Raw genomic sequence first — 26,184 nt, 5'->3', positions numbered from 1 at the left:
TGAAACCATATGCGCGAACGCAGTGACCTGGCTTGCACTTGCCCGAGGAGCTTGCGCGGCGGCACGGTCAGACGACTTTAACGGCTACCGGAAGTGTGCTCGTGACGTAGTGGCTGCCGTGGCTCCAGCGAATCAGAGCGTGTGGGGGCCTGCCGACGTCACGGAAATAGTGATTCTATTTTCACGATTTTAGTTGCAAAATCCGTCACTACGAGAACACCAATCGGCACGAGAATTTTGAGAAACACTGTTTTTAAAAGTTCATAATAAATTGTCAGCTCAGCTCCGAAGACTTGTACTTAGTGTGAATGATCCTTAGCATCATTTCTAAGCGCTGAAAACATTTACAAGAGACTTGACTTTTAATTCATTGCATAGTCCCTTTAATGAGGTGCCATTATCATTAGGTAATAGAAGTTTTGCGGTATCCTCATGTTTTAATGCTGTTTATCCCTCATGTAATACCCCACTCCTAAGATATTTGAGGTACTGACAGTAAATTAACGCACATACAGTGTACCATTGTGTATAATGTGCTGTGCACAGTACAAGAGAAAGTCAGACTCATGGTATGCGATTATGGTTGCACGGGGCTGTTGCAGTGGTGCACGCTTTGTAACGTCTCCTGTGCCAGCGCTCGTTTGCTTGTCTGGTTAGGTTTCCACTGCTGTTGTGGTGCTAAGCATTAGTTGGCATGTTTAATGCCTGGTCGTGTCAAATGCAATTCAGTTCACACAATATGCGAAAACGGCCGTGAATATAGAAATTGGCGCTCTTTAATAAAGAACTGGTTGGCGCTCATATCGGTGGTGGCGAGCCCTCTACTATCACACACTAGCCTTGGGATCCGAAGTTTCTTATTATTGTTTTAGTTTTTAAAGGAACTCTAGAGACATCCTCTCTCATTTCTTGTTCGTTGTAAAGAATCGATTATACGTTATCCACCAATAGAAGCATTTGTTCCTGATAAAAGTTGTGTTTAACAATGGAACACTTTCTTGCCGCCACTCTGTTCAGAATTGTGTCTATACTGAAAATGGACTCTGTGGTCACTGTTTGACACTGAATGACGGCATCACCCAGCCTGAGATATCCGCAACCTTAAGAACTGTATTGATGTCATTGAAGTTTGCTTGTGAAAACAGCTGATCGCGGTACTGCTGATGTCTTTTTTTCTTGCTTTTTCTAGCGTAATAAAGCACCGAGCCTTCTTTGCAAAGCAAGCGCCTCTACTGGACTTTGACGCACCCTTCGTGCTCAGTGAAGTGTACCGGAAGCCCGTCAAGAGTCTGAAGAGGCCATGCACCAGGTGGACTGCACGACTGAGTGGCCGGCTACTATGTGGTTCAACCTGTCCTACAAGTACCAGCAGGTGGGCAGGTGGAGGCTTAGTTCCGAGTTGGACTTCACATGGCTGATTTTATTTTCATTTTATTACTTACTGCTAGTTCTGTACTAGGTCTTTGGGTAGAAAAATTTGTTGAGCTAGGCTCATCGGCTTAGAGTGTGAATCAGTGAAAGCTCTTATAGCTTTGATTTGGCTATATACATGTCCACCAATTTCAGACGAAAAGTCTGAAGAAGTGAAATATTCTAAGATACTTTTACATTAATATTGAAGGTAATAGCCCATTCTTTTGATATGTAGCGAAATCTTATAAAGCGTTTCCACCGGTCGCATCGAACAGTTAAGACTCCCATAGAAAACCAACCGGGAATACTTTTGATGATAGGAAAAAACATTAATAGAAACAAAAAATCAGACTGCCCTCGGGTGATCAGGAGGTGTGTTGATTGTTCTATTGAAATCTTACATTATATGAAAAAATTCCGTTCATAAATGGTTTCCTGGTCGAAAATGCTTTTGTCCAGAAATGCTGAGTATTCTCTGCATTCTGCCATGGAACCACATTCCGGTTGTGCAGTGGTTGTGCATTCCTCTCGTCCCATCAGCCTCTTCCTTCTGGGCTAGCTGCCCGTCACGTCCCACCGGTCTCTCTCTACCTTCTCCTTCTCTCCTAAATGTTGAGTGCGAGATTTTCCTCTCTTCGCCTTTCCATCTGCCAACCGTGGCAGTGGCAAACATTCAATATAATTCACTGAACTTCGATTGAATGCAGTCAAGTTAAATTAATTAACTAATTGAGGTCTTATGTCTAGCATTGTAGATTCCATGGTAGAATGACGGGCGATATGGCTAAACCAAAGGTACATCAGCTTTCGGTGTAAAACAATATAAAGAGGTGAATGTGAATTAAAACACACTGCACGATTACAACCCAAAGTTGAAAATATGCTCACAAAAAGAGCAGAAAGAAGCACATTAGTGAACCAAGCACAGCTTGGGCAGTACCAAGCAGTAAATTATGAAACAAAGAGGTATATTGTGAAATAAAGAATTGCAATATGATAGTCAGAAGTAGATTACAGAGCAGTAGCAGCACAATTGCTGGTTGCAACGCAGTGGGAGGTTGAGAACAAAATATAGCCAAGAATCATCCTTGAAACAACATACAAGTTCAAAACACAAAAAGTTCTACTATAACTGTAGCACAAGTGCAAAAGTGGTCGCAGGGCTTATTTTTCACATGGAGTGTGTTGTGGGTTATATTCATTAAAACAAAAAATCGTCACGTTAATCCTTGTGGAGATGAGAATTTCAGTGACAGCTGAGCCAGTGCGATAGCTGTTGGTAGTCAGAGTGATTAGTAACTCTGGCTAATTTGTTAATTTGAAACAACCCACCAGGTGCTGATCAACCTGAAGAAGATACCTGCCATGCTGATGGGTGAGGTGATGAACGACTATCACGCGAAGACCGGTAGTGCTGCAGCAGCTGCCCTACTACACTGGCTGCGTTCATGGTTCCTCGCTCTCTGGCGGCCTCATCCTCAAGCTGGTCATCCGGGACCACTCCCTGGCATGACGTGTGGTTGGATGGCTCTCGCAGCGCTGTACCCATGGCACCCTCTTCTGCTATGCTGCAGTCCGAGCCTACTGCTCCACTGTGACTGCCATCTGCAGCATCCTCAAGATCTGGGTATGTCAGTGTGAAATGAGAGGACTGCAGACACCAAATTTTTAGTACCAGGTTTTCTTCTCGTTGTAATAATGTGAAAGACTTTACTTTGAAACACGGATCACCATGTGGTTCAGTAGAACCTTGTCATAAGTTTTTTTTTTAAATGCGACGCGAAGACTTATTCTCCGGAAAAATGTGTGATCCAAAACTAGTATTTTGGTTTTGAAAATGACTTCAAGTACAAGGGAAGGCAACAGTCACTGAAACCCCAAATGTTTGGGCAGTTGTTTGAACCGGAAACATACAAACGAGGTTCTTCCACACTATTTGCATATAACTAGTAAATAATTTAAAATTTAACCTCTCTTATGCTGTTCCACGTTCGGTTTCTGCAGTTGAACGATGGCTGCAAGTTCAAAGTTCAGTATAGGTCACTAGAGGCATAAAACGCTGATATAATTGTTGCTCCTATGATTTTGAGGAAGCAAAGCTCATAACTGGCTCCCTGGAACAGGGGACGCCTCAGTCACACTTTCAGGTACGTCGCGGTTGTGAGAGAGAGATGTGGACTGCACACTTTAGCGCTTACAACGTTGTGTTCTATTGAAATCTTACATTATATGAAAAAATTCCGTTCATAAATGGTTTCCTGGTCGAAAATGCTTTTGTCCAGAAATGCTGAGTATTCTCTGCATTCTGCCATGGAACCACATTCCGGTTGTGCAGTGGTTGTGCATTCCTCTCATCCCATCAGCCTCTTCCTTCTGGGCTAGCTTCCTGGTCGAAAATGCTTTTGTCCAGAAATGCTGAGTATTCTCTGCATTCTGCCATGGAACCACATTCCGGTTGTGCAGTGGTTGTGCATTCCTCTCGTCCCATCAGCCTCTTCCTTCTGGGCTAGCTTCCTGGTCGAAAATGCTTTTGTCCAGAAATGCTGAGTATTCTCTGCATTCTGCCATGGAACCACATTCCGGTTGTGCAGTGGTTGTGCATTCCTCTCGTCCCATCAGCCTCTTCCTTCTGGGCTAGCTTCCTGGTCGAAAATGCTTTTGTCCAGAAATGCTGAGTATTCTCTGCATTCTGCCATGGAACCACATTCCGGTTGTGCAGTGGTTGTGCATTCCTCTCGTCCCATCAGCCTCTTCCTTCTGGGCTAGCTTCCTGGTCGAAAATGCTTTTGTCCAGAAATGCTGAGTATTCTCTGCATTCTGCCATGGAACCACATTCCGGTTGTGCAGTGGTTGTGCATTCCTCTCGTCCCATCAGCCTCTTCCTTCTGGGCTAGCTTCCTGGTCGAAAATGCTTTTGTCCAGAAATGCTGAGTATTCTCTGCATTCTGCCATGGAACCACATTCCGGTTGTGCAGTGGTTGTGCATTCCTCTCGTCCCATCAGCCTCTTCCTTCTGGGCTAGCTTCCTGGTCGAAAATGCTTTTGTCCAGAAATGCTGAGTATTCTCTGCATTCTGCCATGGAACCACATTCCGGTTGTGCAGTGGTTGTGCATTCCTCTCGTCCCATCAGCCTCTTCCTTCTGGGCTAGCTTCCTGGTCGAAAATGCTTTTGTCCAGAAATGCTGAGTATTCTCTGCATTCTGCCATGGAACCACATTCCGGTTGTGCAGTGGTTGTGCATTCCTCTCGTCCCATCAGCCTCTTCCTTCTGGGCTAGCTGCCCGTCACGTCCCACCGGTCTCTCTCTACCTTCTCCTTCTCTCCTAAATGTTGAGTGCGAGATTTTCCTCTCTTCGCCTTTCCATCTGCCAACCGTGGCAGTGGCAAACATTCAATATAATTCACTGAACTTCGATTGAATGCAGTCAAGTTAAATTAATTAACTAATTGAGGTCTTATGTCTAGCATTGTAGATTCCATGGTAGAATGACGGGCGATATGGCTAAACCAAAGGTACATCAGCTTTCGGTGTAAAACAATATAAAGAGGTGAATGTGAATTAAAACACACTGCACGATTACAACCCAAAGTTGAAAATATGCTCACAAAAAGAGCAGAAAGAAGCACATTAGTGAACCAAGCACAGCTTGGGCAGTACCAAGCAGTAAATTATGAAACAAAGAGGTATATTGTGAAATAAAGAATTGCAATATGATAGTCAGAAGTAGATTACAGAGCAGTAGCAGCACAATTGCTGGTTGCAACGCAGTGGGAGGTTGAGAACAAAATATAGCCAAGAATCATCCTTGAAACAACATACAAGTTCAAAACACAAAAAGTTCTACTATAACTGTAGCACAAGTGCAAAAGTGGTCGCAGGGCTTATTTTTCACATGGAGTGTGTTGTGGGTTATATTCATTAAAACAAAAAATCGTCACGTTAATCCTTGTGGAGATGAGAATTTCAGTGACAGCTGAGCCAGTGCGATAGCTGTTGGTAGTCAGAGTGATTAGTAACTCTGGCTGGGGTGGCATAACTGGAGTGTGGACTTGGGGCAGAGGTGTAGGATAGGCATGCCTAAATGCACAGCTGTGCATCCACATGTGACAGTGCATCATGCATTGTCATGCATGCTCACTCATGCATGTATGTGAGGCAGCACTGCATATGTGACGTCACTGCATTACGCTGTGACAAATCCATGGGCATCTGCATTCCTTTCCCACTTCGAACTCCATGTTACGCCGACGTCAGTATCGTGTAACCAAGCAATAGGGCCTTAACAGCTGTTGCTGTAAAAAAAGAACCCTGCCAGGCTTCTATTCCTCCTGGGCCAATTTAAAGGAGTTGTGGTACCACTGCACGTCCCTTTGAGGATGGCCCACATGCTTGCCAGCTGTTACCGGACAGTTTTACATTGAGCCACAGCCGCAACGCTGGCTGGCCCGCAAGACGCGGGTTCGATTGCAGCCACGGCGGTCGAATTTCGATGGAGGCGAAATTCAAGAGGCTCGTGTGCTATGCGATGTCAGTGCACATTAAAGAACCCCAGGTGGTCGAAATTTCCGGAGCCCTTCACTACGGTGTCTCTCATAGCCTGAGTCACCTTGGGACGTTAAACCCCCATAAACCATAAACCTTTTACATTCAGCCAACCATCAGCATCCATCACTTTTGTCGGTCGAGGGTGACCAACATAGAGTACGAAATCTGCGTGATGCTCACCTTGCATGGTTATTACTGTAAAACCTATCGGTCAGCACATCTCCCTGGAGAACTTCTACCAGGCAGCTTGGGCAATGGATCTCTGAGGCATTTTCCATATTTATGCCAGTGTCTTGCCATTCTCATGGCTGGCAATGCATCAGGGTTGCTTCCATTGCAGCATACCATGAAAAGCTACCGTTGGACAGTTTTCTTGCCCAAAAAGAGAGCATGCTTAGGAGTGTATTGTCAAAAAAAAAAAAGTTAGCGGGCTTTTGCATGAGAAGAGTGTGTGCTTGTATACTATGCTCATTGTAAAAATAATGGAAATGCGTTAAGGGACTGTGCGTGATTGCGTGCAGTTCGCCAAGCATAATGAATGTTGTGCATGCTGTGCTTTGACTTCCACCTTAACTTCCAACCTGTGTTCTATAATTGATATGGTTATATGTATGATAGTGTGATTAGTAAAAAAATAAAGTGGTAACCCAGTGTTCCTGAGGAACCCAATTTGAATACACGACCTGTACTGAACATGCCCATATGTGCTTATGTTCCTGGCATAATCACATAGTTCTTGGGAGTAAACAACCTTTTGATGGCGAAGGGAAGAATTGCAGATGGCCCAGGGGTTTGCACCTGTATTATATTCATTTAGTTGTGGCAAATTTGGCACAGGCTCAGCGGGGTAATGTTGCACCAGCTGTGTCATTTGATTGCCACGCAGGTGGGCCACACATGGGGTGATGCAGGCAGAGAAAAGATTGAGGGCACTTAAGTCTGCTTGCGTGCAGACATGCGAAAGCATGGAACTTTCTAGAACGCGTTTTTTTCCACGACTCTTGTGTACCCATTGTATTTTTTGTTTTGTTTGCTTTTATGTTTTCATTTTTATATATTTTGCATTCATTATGTTTTGTTTTCTTTTCCCTTTCTTCGAGACATTTACAGGAATCTTTTGAGGAACAACTGGTGACATACACATTATACCTATCGGAGTTTTTGTGTAGCATGGAAAACATTCCACTTTATCAACATTTCTAGTTACTATGGGGACTTGAGTGGACGAATGTTTAGTGCAGCAGTAGTAATGAGTAACGATAAAATAATAGAATGTGTACCACCAGAAAACTCATTCATTGCACATTACACTGGAAGACAAACTTATGATGGGAAAGGTATAAAAAAGCAGCAGTATGGTCAGTGAACCATATAGCACCTCTTTTAATGGGAAAGGGGGTACATGCTTTCTTTAGTAAAGTGTTAAGGGTTAGCCCTGTAAGTGCCAAGAGTTTTATGCTTTGTGTGATGGAATTGACTTGAAGACTGAAAACGTAGGAAGGGAGCAAGTTAACTGCCAAGCTGCCAGTCTTGGATTGAAAAAAGATAGGAGTGGGAACTCTGTTGGCGACGCCCTGAGCAAGCAGTTAAATCAAAGCTGGATCATGTCATGGAAACAGCATTGGAACAGCAGACATTAACAGTGCCTAACACCACTTCGTACAACACAACCACTCTGCATTATTCGCGGTGAAAATTCTTGCCGAATAAGCAACAAGAAGTGCTTTAGTACTCTCGATGCTTAAAAAATTTATCTAAATTCCTGTTGGTAAATGCAGAGGAGTTTGTTAATTTGAAACAACCCACCAGGTGCTGATCAACCTGAAGAAGATACCTGCCATGCTGATGGGCGAGGTGATGAACGACTATCACGCGAAGACCGGTAGTGCTGCAGCAGCTGCCCTACTACACTGGCTGCGTTCATGGTTCCTCGCTCTCTGGCGGCCTCATCCTCAAGCTGGTCATCCGGGACCACTCCCTGGCATGACGTGTGGTTGGATGGCTCTCGCAGCGCTGTACCCATGGCACCCTCTTCTGCTATGCTGCAGTCCGAGCCTACTGCTCCACTGTGACTGCCATCTGCAGCATCCTCAAGATCTGGGTATGTCAGTGTGAAATGAGAGGACTGCAGACACCAAATTTTTAGTACCAGGTTTTCTTCTCGTTGTAATAATGTGAAAGACTTTACTTTGAAACACGGATCACCATGTGGTTCAGTAGAACCTTGTCATAAGTTTTTTTTTTAAATGCGACGCGAAGACTTATTCCCCGGAAAAATGTGTGATCCAAAACTAGTATTTTGGTTTTGAAAATGACTTCAAGTACAAGGGAAGGCAACAGTCACTGAAACCCCAAATGTTTGGGCAGTTGTTTGAACCGGAAACATACAAACGAGGTTCTTCCACACTATTTGCATATAACTAGTAAATAATTTAAAATTTAACCTCTCTTATGCTGTTCCACGTTCGGTTTCTGCAGTTGAACGATGGCTGCAAGTTCAAAGTTCAGTATAGGTCACTAGAGGCATAAAACGCTGATATAATTGTTGCTCCTATGATTTTGAGGAAGCAAAGCTCATAACTGGCTCCCTGGAACAGGGGACGCCTCAGTCACACTTTCAGGTACGTCGCGGTTGTGAGAGAGAGATGTGGACTGCACACTTTAGCGCTTACAACATTGTGGCAGGCACACCGCTCTGCAGCAACAGGCTGCAGCATTCATTGGGTGACCAACCTCTTGCGATCAACCATTAATTTAACCGCCACCTGCTAGGTTGGCAGAGTGGGTGCTCAGCCTATCCAGTGTGCAGAACGCGAATGTTAACACGCCAAGCCACGTCTATTTGCCAGATTCACCACAGCTTTCGCTCTCTAACCAGGTTTAGCAGTAGTTGAACCGCAGCTATTTTTTATTTTTTTTCATTCAATGGAAAAGCATTATATGCCTCATGCGAACGAAAAGCCGTCACCGGAAGATCCACGCAAACTGTGACCGCACAGGAAGTGGTATCCCACACAAGACCCCAGAAGAAAGTGTAAAGAGATGTCACAGGAATTATTGAAAGAAACATGGCCTAAAGAAAAAAATTGAGATTAACGATTGGTTTTTGGGGAAAGGAGAAAGGAAAGAGGTGCCGTAGTGGAGGGCTCCAATAATTTCGACCACCCCGGGATCTTTAACAGCTCAGGGGCACCTTTGTTTTTCGGCTCCACCAAAACGCTGCCGCCGCTGTCAAGTTCGAACCCAGGTACTCCAGACCAGTAGCCAAGCGCCCTATCCACTGAGCCACCGCTTATCCGCCGAAGCGAGGATGGTGGTTTCAGCAACACATACCCCAGTTGAAGTTGAAATCCCAGCGACGGCATCACATGGTTGACCTCAACGTGGTGGCAGCATTCTAGACTGCATTCGCACCAAAATTTCAAGCCGTTCGTCATGTACCGTTCCTGGTGGTGTCCTAGCATTTCTCTGCCTATAGCTTATATGTTTTAGTCAAGTTGAAGGCTAGCTTGCAACAGAGGTTCGAACCGATGACATATGCACATTGAGTTGCATGCTTTCTGAGACCTTAGTTGTCCACGGAGACATGGAGATGTGAGAGTTGCCCCATTTCCTTACCTCAAAAACGAATTTTCCGCCATGGTAGCTGAGTGGTTATGGCGCTCGGCTGCTGGCTCGAAAGACGCGGGTTCGATCCCGGCCGCGGTGGTCGAATTTTGATGGAGGCGAAATTCTAGAGGCCCGTGTACTGTGCGATGTCAGTGCACGTTAAAGAATCCCACCAGGTGGTCGAAATTTCCAGAGCCCTTCACTGCGGCCCTTCCTCTCGCACGCCAAAACAGCGGCGCTCCTCCGCCAGCCCCACGCACCTGGCCGCTCCACTACCTCCGCCAGCTGCAGCGCGCGCTGAGCAGCCGCGGTAGCGCGTGACGTCAGAAAGAATTGGGCACTTTGAACCAATGGTAACCCCTGGCTTCTGACGTCACTCCCATGGTGTTACGTCATTTGCCAGGTTTTCGCACGAAAGCCCGGCATCGTACATCTCCACAAGGTGCGAAAGCAGGAATTTTTAAAAATGTATTGTAAATTTCCTGCTCGCTTTTAGGTCTCGTTCGTGGCACTGACGCTCGGTGGCCTGTACTCTACATAGTGCAAGCATTTTATAGCCAAGCTCAAACAACCCTTTCTGCGGCCCTTTAAACAAGCGGTCCCCACACTCTGCCAGTGTGCTCGATGGTATCTTGAATAAAACGTCTTACAGTGAAAGCAGTTGTGGTAGCACTGCACGTCTCTCGGAGGATGGCCCATGTGCTTGTCAGTTGTTACTGGACAGTGTTTACATTGAGCCGACTGTCAACATCTATTACAATTGTCAATCGACGGTGACCTACGTGGAGTCCAAAATATGCGTAAAATGCTCCCCTTGCAGTGATATGCACCGCATAATGTGCCCTCCTTGTACGGCTGTAATATCTATTGGTCACTACATCTCCCTGGAGAACTTCTACCACGCAGCTTGGTCAATGGAACTGTGAGCCCTTTTCCATATTTATGCCAATGTCTTGCCATCCCTCACGACTGTCAATGCATCAGGGTTGCTTCCATTGCAGCATGCTATGAAAAGCTACCGTTGGACAGCTTTCTCGCCCAAAAAGAGAAAATGCTTGGGAGTGCATTTTCAAAAAAAAAAAAAAAAGTCAACGGGCTGTTTGCATGCGAAGACTGTGTGCTTGTAAATCATGCTCATTGTAAAAATAATGGAAATGCGTTAAGGGACTGTGCGTGTCTGCATGCAGTTCATCAAGCATAATGAATGTTGTGCATGCTGTGCTTTGGCTTCCACCCTAGCTTCCAACTTGTGTTCTATAATTGATATGGTTATATGTATGATGGTGTGATTAGTAAAAAAATAAAGTGGTAACCCAGTGTTCCCGAGGAACCCAATTTAAATACCCGACCTGTACTGAACATGCCCATATGTGCTTATGTTCCTGTCCTAATTGCATAGTTCTTGGGAGTAAATAACCTCATGATGGCGAAGGGAAGAATTGCAGATAGCCCAGGGGTTTGCAGCTTTATTGATATATTTAGTTTTTTCAAATTTGGCACAGGCTCAGCGGGGTGATGTTGCACAGGCTCTGAGGGTTCATGTTGCACCAGCTCTATTATTTAATTGCCGTGCAGGTGGGCCACGCATGGTGTGAAGCAGGTAGAGAAAAAATTGAGGGCACTTAAGTCTGCTTACAGCAGGAATGCGAAAGCATGCAACTTTCAAGAATGCGGGTTTTTTTCCATGACTCCTGTACCCATTGTATTTTCTGTTTTGTTTACTTATCAGTTTCTATTTTTATATATTTTTGCATTCATTATGTTTTTGTTTTCGTTTTCTTTTCCCTTTTTTTCTCTGCGTTGCTGATTGTACCTGGCTCTATTCCTTGCTTCCCTTTGTTCTCTTGTATTTTTTCACCTCATCCTTTTTTTTTTCTTCAGCGACCCAAGCGATGACCATCAGATGTGTGAGCAATTTATTCCTGCCCCCAGTCCTTGCTTTCCATTTCGTTTTAAATACTTCTGATTTTTTGATTTCTTAATTTTTTTTAAGTCTGCTTACCCGCATGAATGCCAAACCATGGAACTTTCTAGAACGCGGGTTGTTTTCCACGACTCCTGTGCGGAATTTTTTGTTTTTTATTTTGTTTATTTTTTGCATTCGTTACCATTTTCATTTTTTTGTTTTTTTGCTCATTAAGTTTAATGCTTTTTGTTTAGTATTGATGGCATCATTTTATTGGCAGGTGAGGTGAACACGTCCCTGCTGATCGGCACTTCTGGCCGACCATGAGCCATTAAAGGCTTTCGGCTTAAAAAATGGAGCCTTGTGGAAGGGGGCTTTTCTAGTGGTTGATGCCCAGCCCCATTGAGGCCTATCCACTGGCCACCCGCCCTGTCAACAGAGACATCGCCCTGCTCTCTGTCTCGCTTGGCACGCTGCTGGGACTGGGGGCATTTGTCGAGCACCAGATTGTTTTGAGGTGGTTGGTGAAAGACCACCTCGATGCAACCTTCCAGCACGTGCAGCGGTCGCTGCATGTCGACCTCCACCTCAACCTCTGCAATGCCTGCCCACAGCGAGTGGCAGAGTACCGGTTGGTGGTGCCATACATCAACACCCTCAAGGTACGTGGATACTTTAATGTGTGTCTGTTCTTTTCTTTTATTACATTCGGACTGGAGAAAACATGCATGAGCATAGGTTGTGTTCTTAGCTGTGGGGATAGTAGCACATTCAGCACAGAATGCAGTACATTATTGCATGAGACAGAATGCACAAAATATCTGAAGAACAAGCAAGTCCAGGTCTAAGTATACATTCAAATACTAAACTTGTCTCCTATGCGTGCTTTCATCAGGTGTAGCTGTTATCTAATTTCAAACAAGGACAACGATCAAAATTGAAATCACCTCCCACGTAGGCAGAATTACATATCCTTCTGTGAACATGGTTTCAGATTTCCTTTTGTTTATTAGTAGCAAATAACTGGTTCTGTCCTATCCACAGTCTCTCGGATCTGCTGGTGTTGCATTATATCTGCTACATTATAAAGAACCCAACTAGCAGTTCGCAAATATGCAAATCTAGATGCCGCTTTTAATGCACATTGGACGTCATTTACTGTATTTACAAGATTGTAAATTTACCCTTTTTTTGTAGTTTGAAAATTCGAAGTGGGATGGGGGGTTCTACTTAAAATCAAAACCAAAGCATGGCATCATAAATAAATGTGACGAAGTGATTTATCAGGGATGCTATAGTGTGGTTCTAATTTTACATTTCACCTAAGGCTCTGGCCAGTATCATTCAGCCATTCTTCACGCATGTTAAGAATGATTTTTTTCTTCTTTTTTTACATTTAACTGCACACTTGGCACTCATGGAAGTGTCGATAGTTGACGGAAGGGCTGCTGTCTCAATTGCGGTGGCACGCCACTCAAAACAACGACGCTTCCGAGGAGTGTTGGTAACTGGTCGGAGAGCCAGCACCGCTAACACGTGGTTTCTTTGGCTCTGTTTGAGACATTTCACGTGACTGGTGCCGATGTTTTACCTGTCTTGAATGTGGTGCTTCGGCGATCATTTGTGCTCTGGGCCCGGTAAGCATTCTAGATGGCGGTCATTCTTTACGTCAAGAAAACAAACAGCTCTATGGTGCCTCTAGTTTTACTTTTCGGAATGGGTGATGCGGGTGTCGGCTGCAATGAAGCAAAATTTTTCAGCAGTTCCTCGCAATGTCGTGGTGTAGCTATTTACGAAGTGTGGGATTTCGCGGGATGGAGACGTGCCGTGTTCGCTTGCGAAGAGGGGGATTTCGATGGGCGACGTCGCTAGAACGACGTGCTGTGGGATCGCAGCAGCGATGACAACGGCAGCAATAGTGAGAACGATGGCGCAACACTACAATTTCGGAATGCTCTTGTGAGCACACCCTTTTTTTTCTGATGCAGTAGGTGTAAGCGGGTTGACTTGAAATTGTGTAAATACGATAGTTAGCAAACGATTGTTGCTAAAAGATGAATCAGTCACAGAGCCTAGTGTTGCAAGGTAGCTCTTCGTTTCTGTATTTTTTGGCAGAGTAGGTTGTGATTTAAATTAAGATATACACTAAACCTTCACTAACACAGAACCCCAAGAACACAGAAAAATTTCAAGATAAAACAAGTTTTAAAAATATCAAGGAAAGTACTGAAATTTCCTTTGTGCTGGTCGTGTATTCGTGCATTTTCAAATTAGGTCTTGTATCTTTACTTCGCAGTACAAATTTTACAACACTAACTGAGCGCTCTACTTGTAACAAAAGCAGTGATATCCTTTTCGTAGCACGAAACTCCAAGGAATAACATTCAGTAGAGATGAACATGTAATCCCATAGATAATGTGGCCAAAACTGCCTTCTGAGTGACAGCTCAAACAATGCTGCTAACCTGAGGGGGTAGAGAGGTCGGAGGCTCTTGCTCCTTTCCACATGCCCCATCTTTGGGCCTGCCCGGTTGCCTTGAAAATGGACTCTTGTAATTTTTTTGGAAAGCTGGTAGAGGAAGTTCAACTTGGGGTGCACATGGAGGCAGACTAGCACAGACTTGCTTGGTCCATGGTAGGGTTTGCTGTGTGTCCTGCAGGTCGTGCAAGCCACTGGCTAAGGGCATTTTGTTAAATTTTGAGTTTTCGTGTGCCCTGCTTGGATAAATTCACAGGAACCTTTTGAGGAACAACTGGTGACATACACATTCTGCCTATTGGAGTTTTTTGTGCATCATGGAAAATATTCCACTTAATCAACATTTGTAGTTACTATGGGGACTTGAGTGGATGAATGCTTACTGCAGCAGTAGTTATGAGTAACGATAAAATAATAGACGTGTACCACTAGAAAACTCATTCATTGCACATTACACTGGTAGCCAAACTTATGATGGTGTCACCACTTCGCGCACTTTTGCGTGCGCTCCCACACAACCTTGGAGCGTGTGGGGGTAGCGGTCTCGGTCACAGAGGATATGCCCTCGACTCAGCGTGGCAAGCTCAGCCGGAGACCAGCTACCAAGCGACGAGGGCTGGTCGTTTGGTGTCCCGCTTTCGCCGCACGAAAGCCAGAGCCAAAAGTTCACAAAAAAAACAGTGTATACAGCTAAGAGTCAATACAGAGGAATTTACAATCACTCGTACGAGCGCATACAAAGAGATTCACAAATACAATGCAATTCTTGCAAAGTCACAATAGAGAGAGATTACAATTTAACACAATACCTGCACCTAAAGTGCACTAACACACAGAGAGACAAGTAATGAAAACACAATTTGTTCACCGGGCACTGCGTCAGTCCAACGACTTCAGGAGCACGGCGGGGCCGATCCGCAGACTGGCGCACGTTGCCTCGCAGGTCCGTCCTTGGCTGGTTGAGTGGTGTTCTCCCGGGAGTCGAGCGGACGCGCTTCTCGGAAGCTTAAACGGCGGCTCGGGCTAACAGACAGCGGTTGAAGCCCCTCATTTATAGGCGCCGTCCGCGTCTGTTCTTCGCGCCAGGGCAGCTGCGCACACACGCCGCTTCAACTGCACAAACTCCTCCTTGCACCGGGCGCGTGACCCCATTGGTTGAGCGCGGAAACCACCTTCTAGAACAATCTAGGTCATTCGCGGCATGCTAAGTCATCGGTGCCGGCCATGTCATGGTTACCCCTTTCCGTCAACGAGCAAAAACTTCGACATTCGAGAAAAATCGACGCCGCGCGTGTCTATGTTTACTTTGGCGCCCCGCCGGCGAGCTGAGTTGCAGCAGTACTCAAAGCTACGCACTCCCCGGGGAGTCCTTCCCCGCTGTTTTTGCTTTATTTTACCGCGCGCGGGCACGATTACTTAGGCGCAGCGCCCGTTTTTTTCGAAAATGCGCCAAATATTGTGACAGATGGGAAGGGTGTATAAAAAAGCAGCAGGATGGTCAGTGAACAATGTAGCACCTCTTATAGTGGGGAGGGGTAGTTGCTTTCTTTGGTAAAGTACTGGGGGTTAGCCCTGTAAGTGCCAAGAGTTTTATGCTGTGTGTGATGGAATTGAGTTGAAGACTGAAAACGTAGGAAGGGAGCAAGTTAACTGCCAAGCTGCCAGCCATGGATTGAGAAAAGAGGAGTGGGAACTCCATTGGCAACGTCCTGAGCAAGTAGTTGGATCATGTCATGGAAACAGCATTGGAACAGCAGACATTAACAGTGCCTAACAGCGCTACATACAAGACAACCAGTCTGCATTATTCGCGGTGAAATTTCTTTCCGAATAAGCAACAGGAAGTGCTTTAGTACTCTCGAGGCTTGAAAAATTTATCTAAATTCCTGTTGGTAAATGCAGTGGAGTTTTGTTAATTTGAACCAACCCACCAGGTGCTGATCAACCTAAAGAAGATGCCTGCCATGCTGCTGGGTGAGGTGATGAACGACTATCACTCGAAGACAGGTAGTGCTGCGGCAGCTGCCCCACTGCACTGGCTGCATTCATGGTTCCTCGCTCTGGGGCGGCCTCATCCTCAAGCTGGTCATCCGGGACCACTCCCTGGCGTGGCGGGTGGTTGGATGGCTCTCGCAGCGCTGTACCCACGGCCCTGCTCTCTGCCTCATTGGACACGCTGCTGGGACTGGGGGCATTTGTCGAGCACCAGATTGTTTTGAGGTGGTTGGTGAGAGACCACCTCGATGCAGCCTTCCAGCACGAGCAGCAGTCGCTGCATGTCGACCTCAACCTCTGCAATGCCTGCCCACAGCGAGTGGCAGAGTACCGGTTGGAGGTGCCATTCATCAACACCCTCAAGGTACGTGGATACGTTCATGTGTGTCTGTTCTTTTCTTTTATTACATTTGGACTGGAGAAAACATGCATGAGCATGGGTTGTGTTCTTAGCTGTGGGGAGAGTAGCACATTCAGCACAGAATGCAGTGCATTATTGCATGAGACAGAATGCACAAAATATCTGAAGAACAAGCATGTCCAAGTCTAAGTATACATTCAGATAATAAGCTTGTCTCCTATGCGTGCTTTCATCAGGTGTAGCTGTTATCTAATTGCAGACAAGGACAACGGTCAGAATTGAAATCACCTCCCACTTAGGCACAATTAGATATCATTCTGTGAACATGTTTTCAGATTTCCTTTTGTTTATTAGTAGCAAATAACTGGTTCTGTCCTATCCACAGTCTCTCGGATCTGCTGGTGTTGCATTATATCTGCTACATTATAAAGAACCCAACTAGGAGTTCGCAAATATGCAAATCTAGATGCCGCTTTTAATGCACATTGGACGTCATTTACTGTCAAAATCAAAGCATGGCATAAAGAAATGCGACAGAAGTGATTTATCAGGGATGCTACAGCGTGGTTCCAATTTTACATTTCACCTACGGCTCTGTCCAGTAGCATTCAGCCATTCTGCACACATGTTAAGAATGTTTTTTCTTCATTTTTTTTACTTTTAACTGCACACTTGGTGCTCATGGAAGTGTCGATAGTTGCTGGAAGGGCTGCTGTTTCAATTGCGGTGGCACGCCACTCGAAATGACCACGCTTCCAAGGAGTGTTGGTAACTGGTCGGAGAGCCAGCACCGCTCACACGTGGTTTCTTTGGCTCTTTTTGACACATTTCACTTGACTGGTACCGAGGTTTTACCAGTCTTGAATGTGGTGCTTCGGCAATCATTTGTGCTCTGGGCCTGGTAAGCATTCTAGATGTCTGTCATTCTTTACGTCAAAAGAACAAAGAACTCTATGGTGACTCTAGTTTGACTTTTCGGAATGGGTGATGCGGATGTCGGCTGCAACGAAGCAAAATTTCTCAGCAGTTCCTCGCGATGTTTGTGGTGCAGCTTTTTACTAAGTGTGGGAATTCGCGGGATGGGGACGTGCCGTGTTCATTTGCGAAGAGGATGATTTCGCTGGACGACGACGCTAGAACGACGTGCTGTGGGATCGCAGCATCGATGACAACGGGAGTAATAGAACGATGGCGCAAGTCTACAAATTCGGAATGCGCTTGTGAGCACGCCCTCTTTTTTTTGGACGCAATAGATGTAGGCGGGTCGACTTCAAATCGTATAAATACGGTAGCTAGCAAGCGATTGTTGCTAACACATGAATCAGTCACAGAGCCTAGTGTTGCAAGGTAGCTCTTTGTTTCTGTATTTTTTGCTGAGTAGGTTCTGATGTATATTAAGATGTACACTTAACCTTCCCTAACACAGAGGCCCAAGAACACACAAAAATTCCAAGATAAAAAAGTTTTGAAAATTAAAAAGGAAAGTACTAAAATTTCCTTTGTGCTGGTCGTGTATTCGTGCATTTCCAAATTAAGTCTTGTATCTTTACTTCGCAGTACAAATTTTACAACACTAACTGAGCGCTCTACTTGTAACAAAACCAGTGATATCCTTTTTGTAGCACGAAACTCCGAGGAATAACATTCACTAGAGATGAACATGTAATCCCATAGATAATGTGGCCAAAACTGCCTTCTGAGCGACAGCTCAAACAATGCTGCTAACCTGAGGGGGTAGAGAGGTCGGAGGCTCTTGCTCCTTTCCACATGTCCTCATCTTTGGGCCTGCCCGGTCGCCTAGAGAATGGACTCTGTTGTAATGTTGTAACTTTATGGTAAGCTGGTAGAGGAAGTGCAGCTTGGGGTGCACATGGAGGCAGACTACCACAGACTCGCTTGGTCCATGGTATGGTTTGCTGTGTGACCTGCAGGTCGTGCATGCCACTGGCTAAGGGCATTTTGTTAAATTTTGAGTTTTCGTGTGCCCTGCTTGGATACATTCACAGGAACCTTTTGAGGAACAACTGCTGACGTACACATTCTGCCTATTGGAGTTTTTTGTGCAACATGGAAAACATTCCACTTAATCAATATTTGTATTTACTATGGGGACTTGAGTGGATGAATGCTTACTGCAGCAGTAGTAATGAGTAATGATAAAATAATAAATGTGTACCACTAGAAAACTCATTCATTGCACATTACACTGGTAGACAAAGTTATGACGGTGTCACCACTTCGCGCACTTCTGCGTGCGCTCCCAGACACCCTAAGAGCGTGTGGGGGTAGCGGTCTCGGTCACAGAGGATATGCCTTCGACTCAGCGTGGCAAGCTCAGCCGGAGACCAGCTACCAAGTGACGAGGGTTGGTCGTTTGGTGTCCCGCTTTCGCCGGACGCAAGCCAGAGCCAAAAGTTCGGAGCCAAAAGTTCACAAAAAAAAACAGTATACAGATAAGAGACAATACAGAGGAATTTACAATCACTCGTACGAGCACATACAAAGAGATTCACAAATACAATGCAACTCATGCAGTCACAATAGAGAGAGATGGCAATTTAACAAAATACCTGCACCTAAAGTGCACTAACACACAGAGAGACAAATAATGAAAACGCAATTTGTTCACCGGGCACTGCGACAGTCCAACGACTTCAGGAGGACGGGGCCGATCTGCAGACTGGCGCACGTTGCCTCGCTGGTCCGTCCTTGGCTGGTCGAGTGGTGTTCTCCCGGGAGTCGAGCGGGCGCGCTTCTCGGAAGCTTAAATGGTGACTCGGGCTAACAGACAGCGGTTGAAGCCCCTCATTTATAGGTGCAGTCTGCGTCTGTTCTTCACGCTAGGGCAGGCGCACACACACACGCCGCTTCAACTGCACAAGCTCCTCCTACTTGCGCCGGGCGCGTGACCCCATTGGTCGAGCGCGGAGACCACCTTCTAGAACAATCTAGGTCATTTGCAGCACGCTGAGTCATCGGTGCCGGAGCGAAGGGGAGAGGTATCACTTTGGCGCTGTCAAGGTTACCCCCTTTCCGTCCACGAGCGAAAACTTCGACATTCGAGAAAAATCGATGCCGTGCGTGTCTTATATTTACTTTGGTGCCCCACTGGCGAGCCGAGTTGCAGCAGTACTCAAAGCTACGCACTCCCCGGGGGGTCCTTCCCCGCTGTTTTTGTTTTATTTTACCGCACGCGTTCACGATTGCTTAGGCGCAGCGCCTGTTTTTTTTCGAAAATGCGCTGAATTTTGTGACAGATGTGAAGGGTGTATAAAAAAGCAGCAGGATGGTCAGTGAACAATATAGCACCTCTTATAATGGGGAGGGGGGTAGATGCTTTCTTTAGTAAAGTATTAAGGGTTAGCCCTGTAAGTGCCAAGAGTTTTATGCTGTCTGTGATGGAATTGAGTTGAAGACTGAAAACGTAGGAAGTGAGCAAGTTAACTGCCAAGCTGCCAGCCATGGATTGAGAAAAGATAGGAGTGGGAACTCCATTGGCAACGTCCTGAGCAAGTAGTTGGATCATGTCATGGAAACAGCGTTGGAACCGCAGACGTTAACAGTGCCTAACAACACTACATACAAGACAACCACTCTGCATTATTTGCGGTGAAAATTCTTGCCGAATAAGCAACAGGAAGTGCTTTAGTGCTCTCGATGCTTAAAAAATTTATCTAAATTCCTGTTGGTAAATGCAGAGGAGTTTTGTTAATTTGAAACAACCCACCAGGTGCTGATCAACCTAAAGAAGATACCTGCCATGCTGCTGGGCGAGGTGATGAACGACTATCACGCGAAGTCTGGTAGTGCTGCGGCAGCTGCCCCACTACGCTGGCTGCATTTATGGTTCCTCACTCTGGGGCGGCCTCATCCTCAAGCTGGTCATCCGGGACCACTCCCTGGCGTGGCGGGTGGCTGGATGGCTCTCGCAGCGCTGTACCCACGGCACCCTCTTCTGCTATGCTGCAGTCCGAACCTACTGCCCCACTGTGACTGCCATCTGCAGGACCCTCAAGATCTGGGTATGTCAGTGTGAAATGAGAGGACTACAGACACCAGATTTTTAGTACCATGTTTTATTCTCGTAATATTGATATTACATGATGCTATTACTATATTGATGTAATAAGACTTTACTGTGAAACACGGATCACCATGTGGTTCAGTAGAACCTTGTCATAAGTTTTTTTTTTTTAAATGTGACGCGAAGACTTATTCTCTGGAAAAATGTGTGATCCAAAACTAGTATTTTGGTTTTGAAAATGACTTCAAGAACAAGGGAAGGCAACAGTCACTGAAATCCCAAATGTTTGGACAGTTGTTTGAACCGGAAACATACGAACTAGGTTCTTCTGCACTATTTGCGTACAACCAGTAAATATTTTATAATTGAACTTCTTCTCTTATGCTGTTTCACGTTCGGTTTCTGCATTGTGGCAGACACGCCGCACTGCAGCAGTAGGGTGCAGCGTTCATTTGCTAAGGAACCTTTTGTGATCAACCATTAATTTAACTGCCACCTGCTAGGCTGGCAGAATGGGTGCACTGAGTATCTGGTGTGCGGAACGCGCTCAATGTTATGACTCCAAGCCATCTCTTCTTGCTCAATACAGCTTTCGCTCTAACCAGGTTTAGCAGTAGTTGAACCGCAGCTAATTTTTTTTTTTTTTCATTGAGTGGGAAAGCATTACATGCCTCGTGCGAACTAAAAGCCGTCACCAGAAGTTCCCCGCAAACCCTGACCGCAAAATGTGTCCACAGGGAGTGGTTCCGCACACAAGACCTCGGAAGAGAGTTGAAAGAGATGTGACCGGAATTATTGAAATGCACTATGTTCATCCTCCAAAGTGAAAAAAATGAATTTGAAAATTGGATTTTTGGGAAAAGGAAATGGCGCAGTATTCTTCTCACTGTCGGGGACACCTGAATTGTGCTGTAAGGGAAGGGATAAAGGCGGGAGTGAAATAAGAAAGGAGGAAAGATGTGCCGTAATATAGGGCTCCAATAATTTCCACCACCTGAGGATCTTTAACAGCACAGGGGCACCTTTGTGTAACGCTTCCTCCTTCAGCAAGAATTATTTTAATTCGTTCTGTGGAAGGCGAGTTAAATGCAGATAAAGTTTGAACTTCCGCGTCTCCGTGCCTTTCCCTCTCCTCTCGCACGCCAGAACAGCGGCGCTCCCCTGCCAGCCCCACGCACCCGGCCGCTCCACTACCTCTGCCAGCTGCGGCGCACGGAGCGGCCGTGGTAGCACATGACGTCTGAAAGAATTAGGCGCTGTGAACCAATGGTAACCCCCTGCTGCTGACATCGCTTGCACGGCATGATGTTGTATGCCAGGTTTTCACATGAAAGCCCGGGACTGTGCGTCGCCGCGAGGTGCGAAAGAGGGAATTTTTAAAAATGTATTCTTAATTTCCCGCTTGCTTTTGTGGTCTCTTACGTGGCACGGACGCTGGGTGGCCTGTACTCTATACAGTGCAAGCATTTTAAAGCCAAGCTCAAACATCCCTTTCTGCGTCCCTTTAAACAAGCGGTCCTCTTGCTCTGCCAGTATGCTCGATGGTATCTTGTGTAAAACATCTTACAGTGAAACGAAGCGTCGGTAATTTTACCATATGCATATTTATGAAACCACTACATTACAGTCTTAACTTTTCTGAACAATACCCAAAGACAATGAAGGCAAGGGAGGTCTCAAACCCCTCGTCAATATTGGAGGGGGTCTGAGACCGGCCCAAGACCACCCTGACTTTAACCCCGGGTGCACGAATTCGTTATGAATGCAGGCTGGAGGTTAGTTTCTTTCAGTTTGTGCTGTGGCTTTGCGTTGCTAAATGCTGTTGCCTGCGCGAACAAGGGTGTTTGAATCAAGCGTTGCGTTGACAATGGCTGTCGCATGCGCGACAAAGGAATTTCAATCGCACAGTATGATGGAGTGCGGTGGGTAGTTTTAAAATGGTATGCAGGATTTCTTGGGATTGTTGTTTAAACTTTCGAACCTTAATTTTGCCTTCTACTGTGCTGCTCGCTGTATTCCTTAAGTGGCAAGTCGTGTCCTGGAAGCTTGGAACGGAAGGTTGGGTCAAGTAATTCGCGCTCGGAGCACTCGATAGTCTATTTCATTAGTAATTTTTCATCATTAATGCCACTAAAATACGTCTTGTCTACCCCATTTTGTTTTTTGCATAGTAAAGTCAAATGACGCTCGTTTCACTGGCAAGCAAGCTGCTAACTTGTACAGAGATTTGCTTCGTTCTTGCTGGCGATGCTACAGCTCGGCAGTTTTCTCATTGGTGTTGCGCAGTAGCGGCGCCCTGCAACACGTCTCGCCTCACGGATATACGTCCATATAACCTCTTGCTATGGCTTTTTAGGGGGATGCTAGGCTGAAGAGTCAACTTCTGAATTACTGCACCGATTTTGATAAAATTTTTAGGAAGAATGTATCTTCTCATCAGGCAATATTCAAAATATCAGCTTCTTAGCTCAAACAGAAAAAAAGTTATAGCTGTCATATTAAGCAATCAGGTGTGTCAGCTTAGGAAAACTATCATTTCCAAAATATTGAAGATATTCTAATATTTTCTAATTAGATATCTTCTAGATGGTTTATAGTGCAGGATAAGACCTTTCGCATGTTTTTTATAATATATTTTAAAAATGTTATCACTCTAAAAACAAAGTTCAGTTTTTTGTTGCCATTATACAGTAATCCCTTACCAAAACGAAGTCAGCAGGACAGCGAAAAAATTTGTTATAAGCGGTAATTCGATACAAGCGACCACTCGAGAAAATCTAAAACAGTCGAGCTTTAACTGCTGTGCAGCGGCGAGGAAGTCAAAATACAATGTATTCAGTGGAGCAAAACTTTATTTAGGTGCAAAAAACGCAGTGAGCTTTGGCTGTTTCAAGTTCTTACCGGGTGCGTGCAACCCCTGCTCTAATCTGACCTAATTTTATTTTGCGGTAAAGAAAATTGAAGTGGGGGCCCTGATCCATAGGTCGGGCCCTCCTCTTCAACAGGACGCTGCTCTGTGGCAAATGCTTCAAGCCTTTTCTGTTTTTCAGCTTTAGAGCTGTCCATTGCCCTTTCCTTCGCTCGTGAAATATGATGGGTTGCTCCATCGTGCTTCATCGTCTGGACTCGCCCATGTTCTAGTTCCAGCTTGTCAAACACTCTCTTGATGCCATGTGCACCCTCATTAAGTTCTAGTACAGCCAATGCTGCTGTAGTCTCCACGGTTCTTAGTGATGCAAATTCGGTCTTCGGGTGATGAACCATCATTGGAGCTTGAAGGATTTGCTTCGGTCGCCGGCAGCAGGCTTGTGCCTGGCGAACGCACAAGCAGACGCTCACTTGCTGGTGGTCGCCCAGTGATGTGTAAGCCTCTCGATTTCGTGGTGAGTTTTCGCTTCCCAAACTTCTCCATATCGAAGCCTTCAGTAGGGGCATCTTCCGGTCACACCACTGGCCACCCACTGTTCGCAATAGACCCATAGAAGGAAGAAAAGGGAACAGATAGCAAGCATCGAACACAACCAAAGTGGGAGCGACTCCGAATGGTGCAAAAACAGCGTTAGGTGGTCACGTGTTAATTTCCGCAATTCCAAGCTTCTGTTTTGGTTTGCCAGCCACTCTGCAGTTGCCGCGGCCAGAAATATGCCATATGCCTTTCTTTTTTACTTTTTCGTTAGTAGCCTTGCTTATTCTCGACAGAAGATAAAAGCGCGAAAAACAAATTTTCTAACGCGGGCATTCACATCTCGTTTGGTTTTTTGCCTGCAGTGCGGCCGCGTCTCGAGAAGAGCATTCATAGACCCCTTTGACAGCCTACCACTACGTCGTGAAAAGAAGTAATTTCTTCTTTTCTACTTCTCAGATAACAACTGAACTTGGTGAGAATATTCATTAAATAAGCAATCTAAAATAACTCGAACTTAAACGCTGCTTTTTTTTTTCGAAAATCAGTATTTTAGCCCCACATCCCTCCTTAAGATTGGGACACACCTCTGTGAGACTATTATTATAGTGCCCAGGCTCTATACAATTACACCAGCTGTTGCGGTTCAGGGGATGCTCTGAACACCCTACTTTCAATTCCAACGCGACTATCTCCCCCTGGCGGTCGCCGGTAGCACGCGCCGCCTCGGAGGTCGATAGCCGGTGTAATCGGCTTGCACAGATGTGTTCCAAGCTTAACAGTCGGGTCAAGAGACTACACTCGACGACCGAAAATTCGGACGCCTGATTCTTCGGACATGCTAGATTATTCGGACTTCTTCGCGGCACCGCGACGTGGCCCATAGAGCCAATGTATAAGAGCGCCTAAAATTTCAGATGCACCGCAACTTACTGCTCGATTTTATGGACCTCGTTTGCACTCGCCACCATGTAATGTGTACAGTGGAACCTCATTACTTCAGACTGCAGGAGAGATCGAAAACTTGATCAAATAAAACGAATTTCAAGCTTAAAGGGGCCTCTTGCGATACTGAAATTTTGCGCTAGTCGGCACATTGCGCCCCGGTGGTTTCGAGTTCGTACGGTTCTTGAACGTCTTCCGCCGCACGAACTTGAAAAGCATTCAGAGTTCGTGGAACTCATCTATGCCGAGTCTTTCGGTTTGAATACGGAAAGCGGTAGCAGCGAAGCGCGTTTGAGGCACAAACCTTCACAGAGACGGCAAGCGCGGGAGGAAATGGTGCTGCATTTTTAAGCGAGGTCAGCGTATCCGTGGCAAAACACACCGCAACCCTGACTCTCCTCTCGTAAAACCGTAAATAACGCGTTTCGATTACGCCCCTCATTATGCACAAGCCACCGCAGAGTGCATATCGGCGAATACGATGCAGATTTTGGCTCTAGTCCTAGGCCGAATGATGGAGGCCAATGCCGGCGGAGCGCTTGCTTCGGCCGTTTCTCGGTTCTTATTCTTTTGCCATCTTTGAGTTCTTGTTTCTGGGCCCATCGTATTGCGGGCACAATGCAGTTCCCGCAGCGGCATGTTTGCTTTCCCATTTAGACTTTGTCCCAACCCGTGCGTTCATCGGCGACATGCCGAGGGCAGCACAGCCAGGCCGAGCTCATGAAAGCAGTCGCTGCCCGTTGTCTGTGCACGTGTCGTGCGGCAAAATTTAGTTATTAGGAGCTTTAGAATGTGTGCAACACAACGGACTTCTTCCTCCAGCGTAATGGCAATAAGTTCGTGATTTTTTCGGTGAAATTTGATTTTCCGGACTCCCTGATTTTTCGGTCGTTTTCACGGTCCCTAGAGGGTCCGAAAAAGCGGTCGTCCACTGTATATCGACACGCATTCGCATAGCAGATTGTGCAATGCCAAGCATGCATAGTCACGTTGGAACCGAAAGCAGGGTGGACAGCTCTAGAGCGTTCCACAGCCCGATTTGTCTTTCAGAGCTTTCGAACAGTCCTTCCAAACATACAGTGCCATCACCGGGTAAGATCAGTGGCACGTTGACCTACTGTTGGAGATTTATATGCATGCATCAGTCGCATGTCACTGCTCTACAATGGGAAGTAGCAATTTTTTGAAAAAGTGATGCAGTGTCCTACATTTTAGATTATTTTTTCTGCAAACTGCATTGTGCTTTTTATTTTTCAGGTGCCTTAGGTTTGGAAGGACTACAGCATTGGGCCAGAGTTCACAATCTTGCAATCCAGAGTTGGACAACGCTTGTAAAAATGTCAATAAACCCACTCATAACCTTCCTCCCATCACCCCACTCTTAACTCTTTGGCAGTCCTGTCCTGGTGGTGGCAGTGGTCGGAGCAGGCGTCGTCGTGACCGTGGTTCCGTCAGAGTGCGGCTCCGAGCCCCAGACATCCAACAACTGTAGCGTTGTGCAT

The 26,184-nt window shown here is 45.8% G+C and overlaps 1 protein-coding gene across 3 annotated transcripts; it reads left to right on the top strand.

The window, feature by feature from the left end:
• Positions 1–26,184, top strand: LOC144116280 (uncharacterized). Of its 3 annotated transcripts, XM_077651008.1 has the most exons (7): positions 7,922–8,061; positions 10,390–10,491; positions 11,756–12,137; positions 15,889–16,313; positions 20,041–20,332; positions 24,103–24,170; positions 25,940–26,042. In XM_077651008.1, exons 4-6 carry the CDS (start codon positions 16,002–16,004, stop codon positions 24,141–24,143), a joined length of 645 nt encoding a protein of 214 aa, XP_077507134.1. In that variant the 5' UTR covers positions 7,922–8,061; positions 10,390–10,491; positions 11,756–12,137; positions 15,889–16,001; the 3' UTR covers positions 24,144–24,170; positions 25,940–26,042. The 3 variants fall into 3 exon arrangements, with proteins under 3 accessions (XP_077507135.1, XP_077507134.1, XP_077507133.1); XM_077651007.1 differs by lacking the exon at positions 24,103–24,170 and having other exon boundaries at positions 25,940–26,184; XM_077651009.1 differs by lacking the exons at positions 10,390–10,491; positions 20,041–20,332; positions 24,103–24,170; positions 25,940–26,042 and adding an exon at positions 1–1,372 and having other exon boundaries at positions 7,770–8,061; positions 12,030–12,137; positions 15,889–16,068.

This window comes from Amblyomma americanum, chromosome 1 (genome assembly GCF_052857255.1).
Source record: "Amblyomma americanum isolate KBUSLIRL-KWMA chromosome 1, ASM5285725v1, whole genome shotgun sequence".
Taxonomy (NCBI): domain Eukaryota; kingdom Metazoa; phylum Arthropoda; class Arachnida; order Ixodida; family Ixodidae; genus Amblyomma; species Amblyomma americanum.
The sequence above is the reverse complement of the archived record's forward strand: the minus strand, read 5'-3'. Positions and strand labels throughout refer to the sequence as shown.

Excerpts from the sequence above, each read along its gene's own strand:
- LOC144116280 (XM_077651007.1), top strand. The coding sequence starts at position 16,002 with ATGGTTCCTCGCTCTGGGGCGGCCTCATCCTCAAGCTGGTCATCCGGG. Across the intron at positions 16,314-20,040 it reads CATTCATCAACACCCTCAAG|GTGCTGATCAACCTAAAGAA; the intron begins GTACGTGGATAC and ends ACAACCCACCAG. Across the intron at positions 20,333-25,939 it reads GCAGGACCCTCAAGATCTGG|GTGCCTTAGGTTTGGAAGGA; the intron begins GTATGTCAGTGT and ends TTTATTTTTCAG.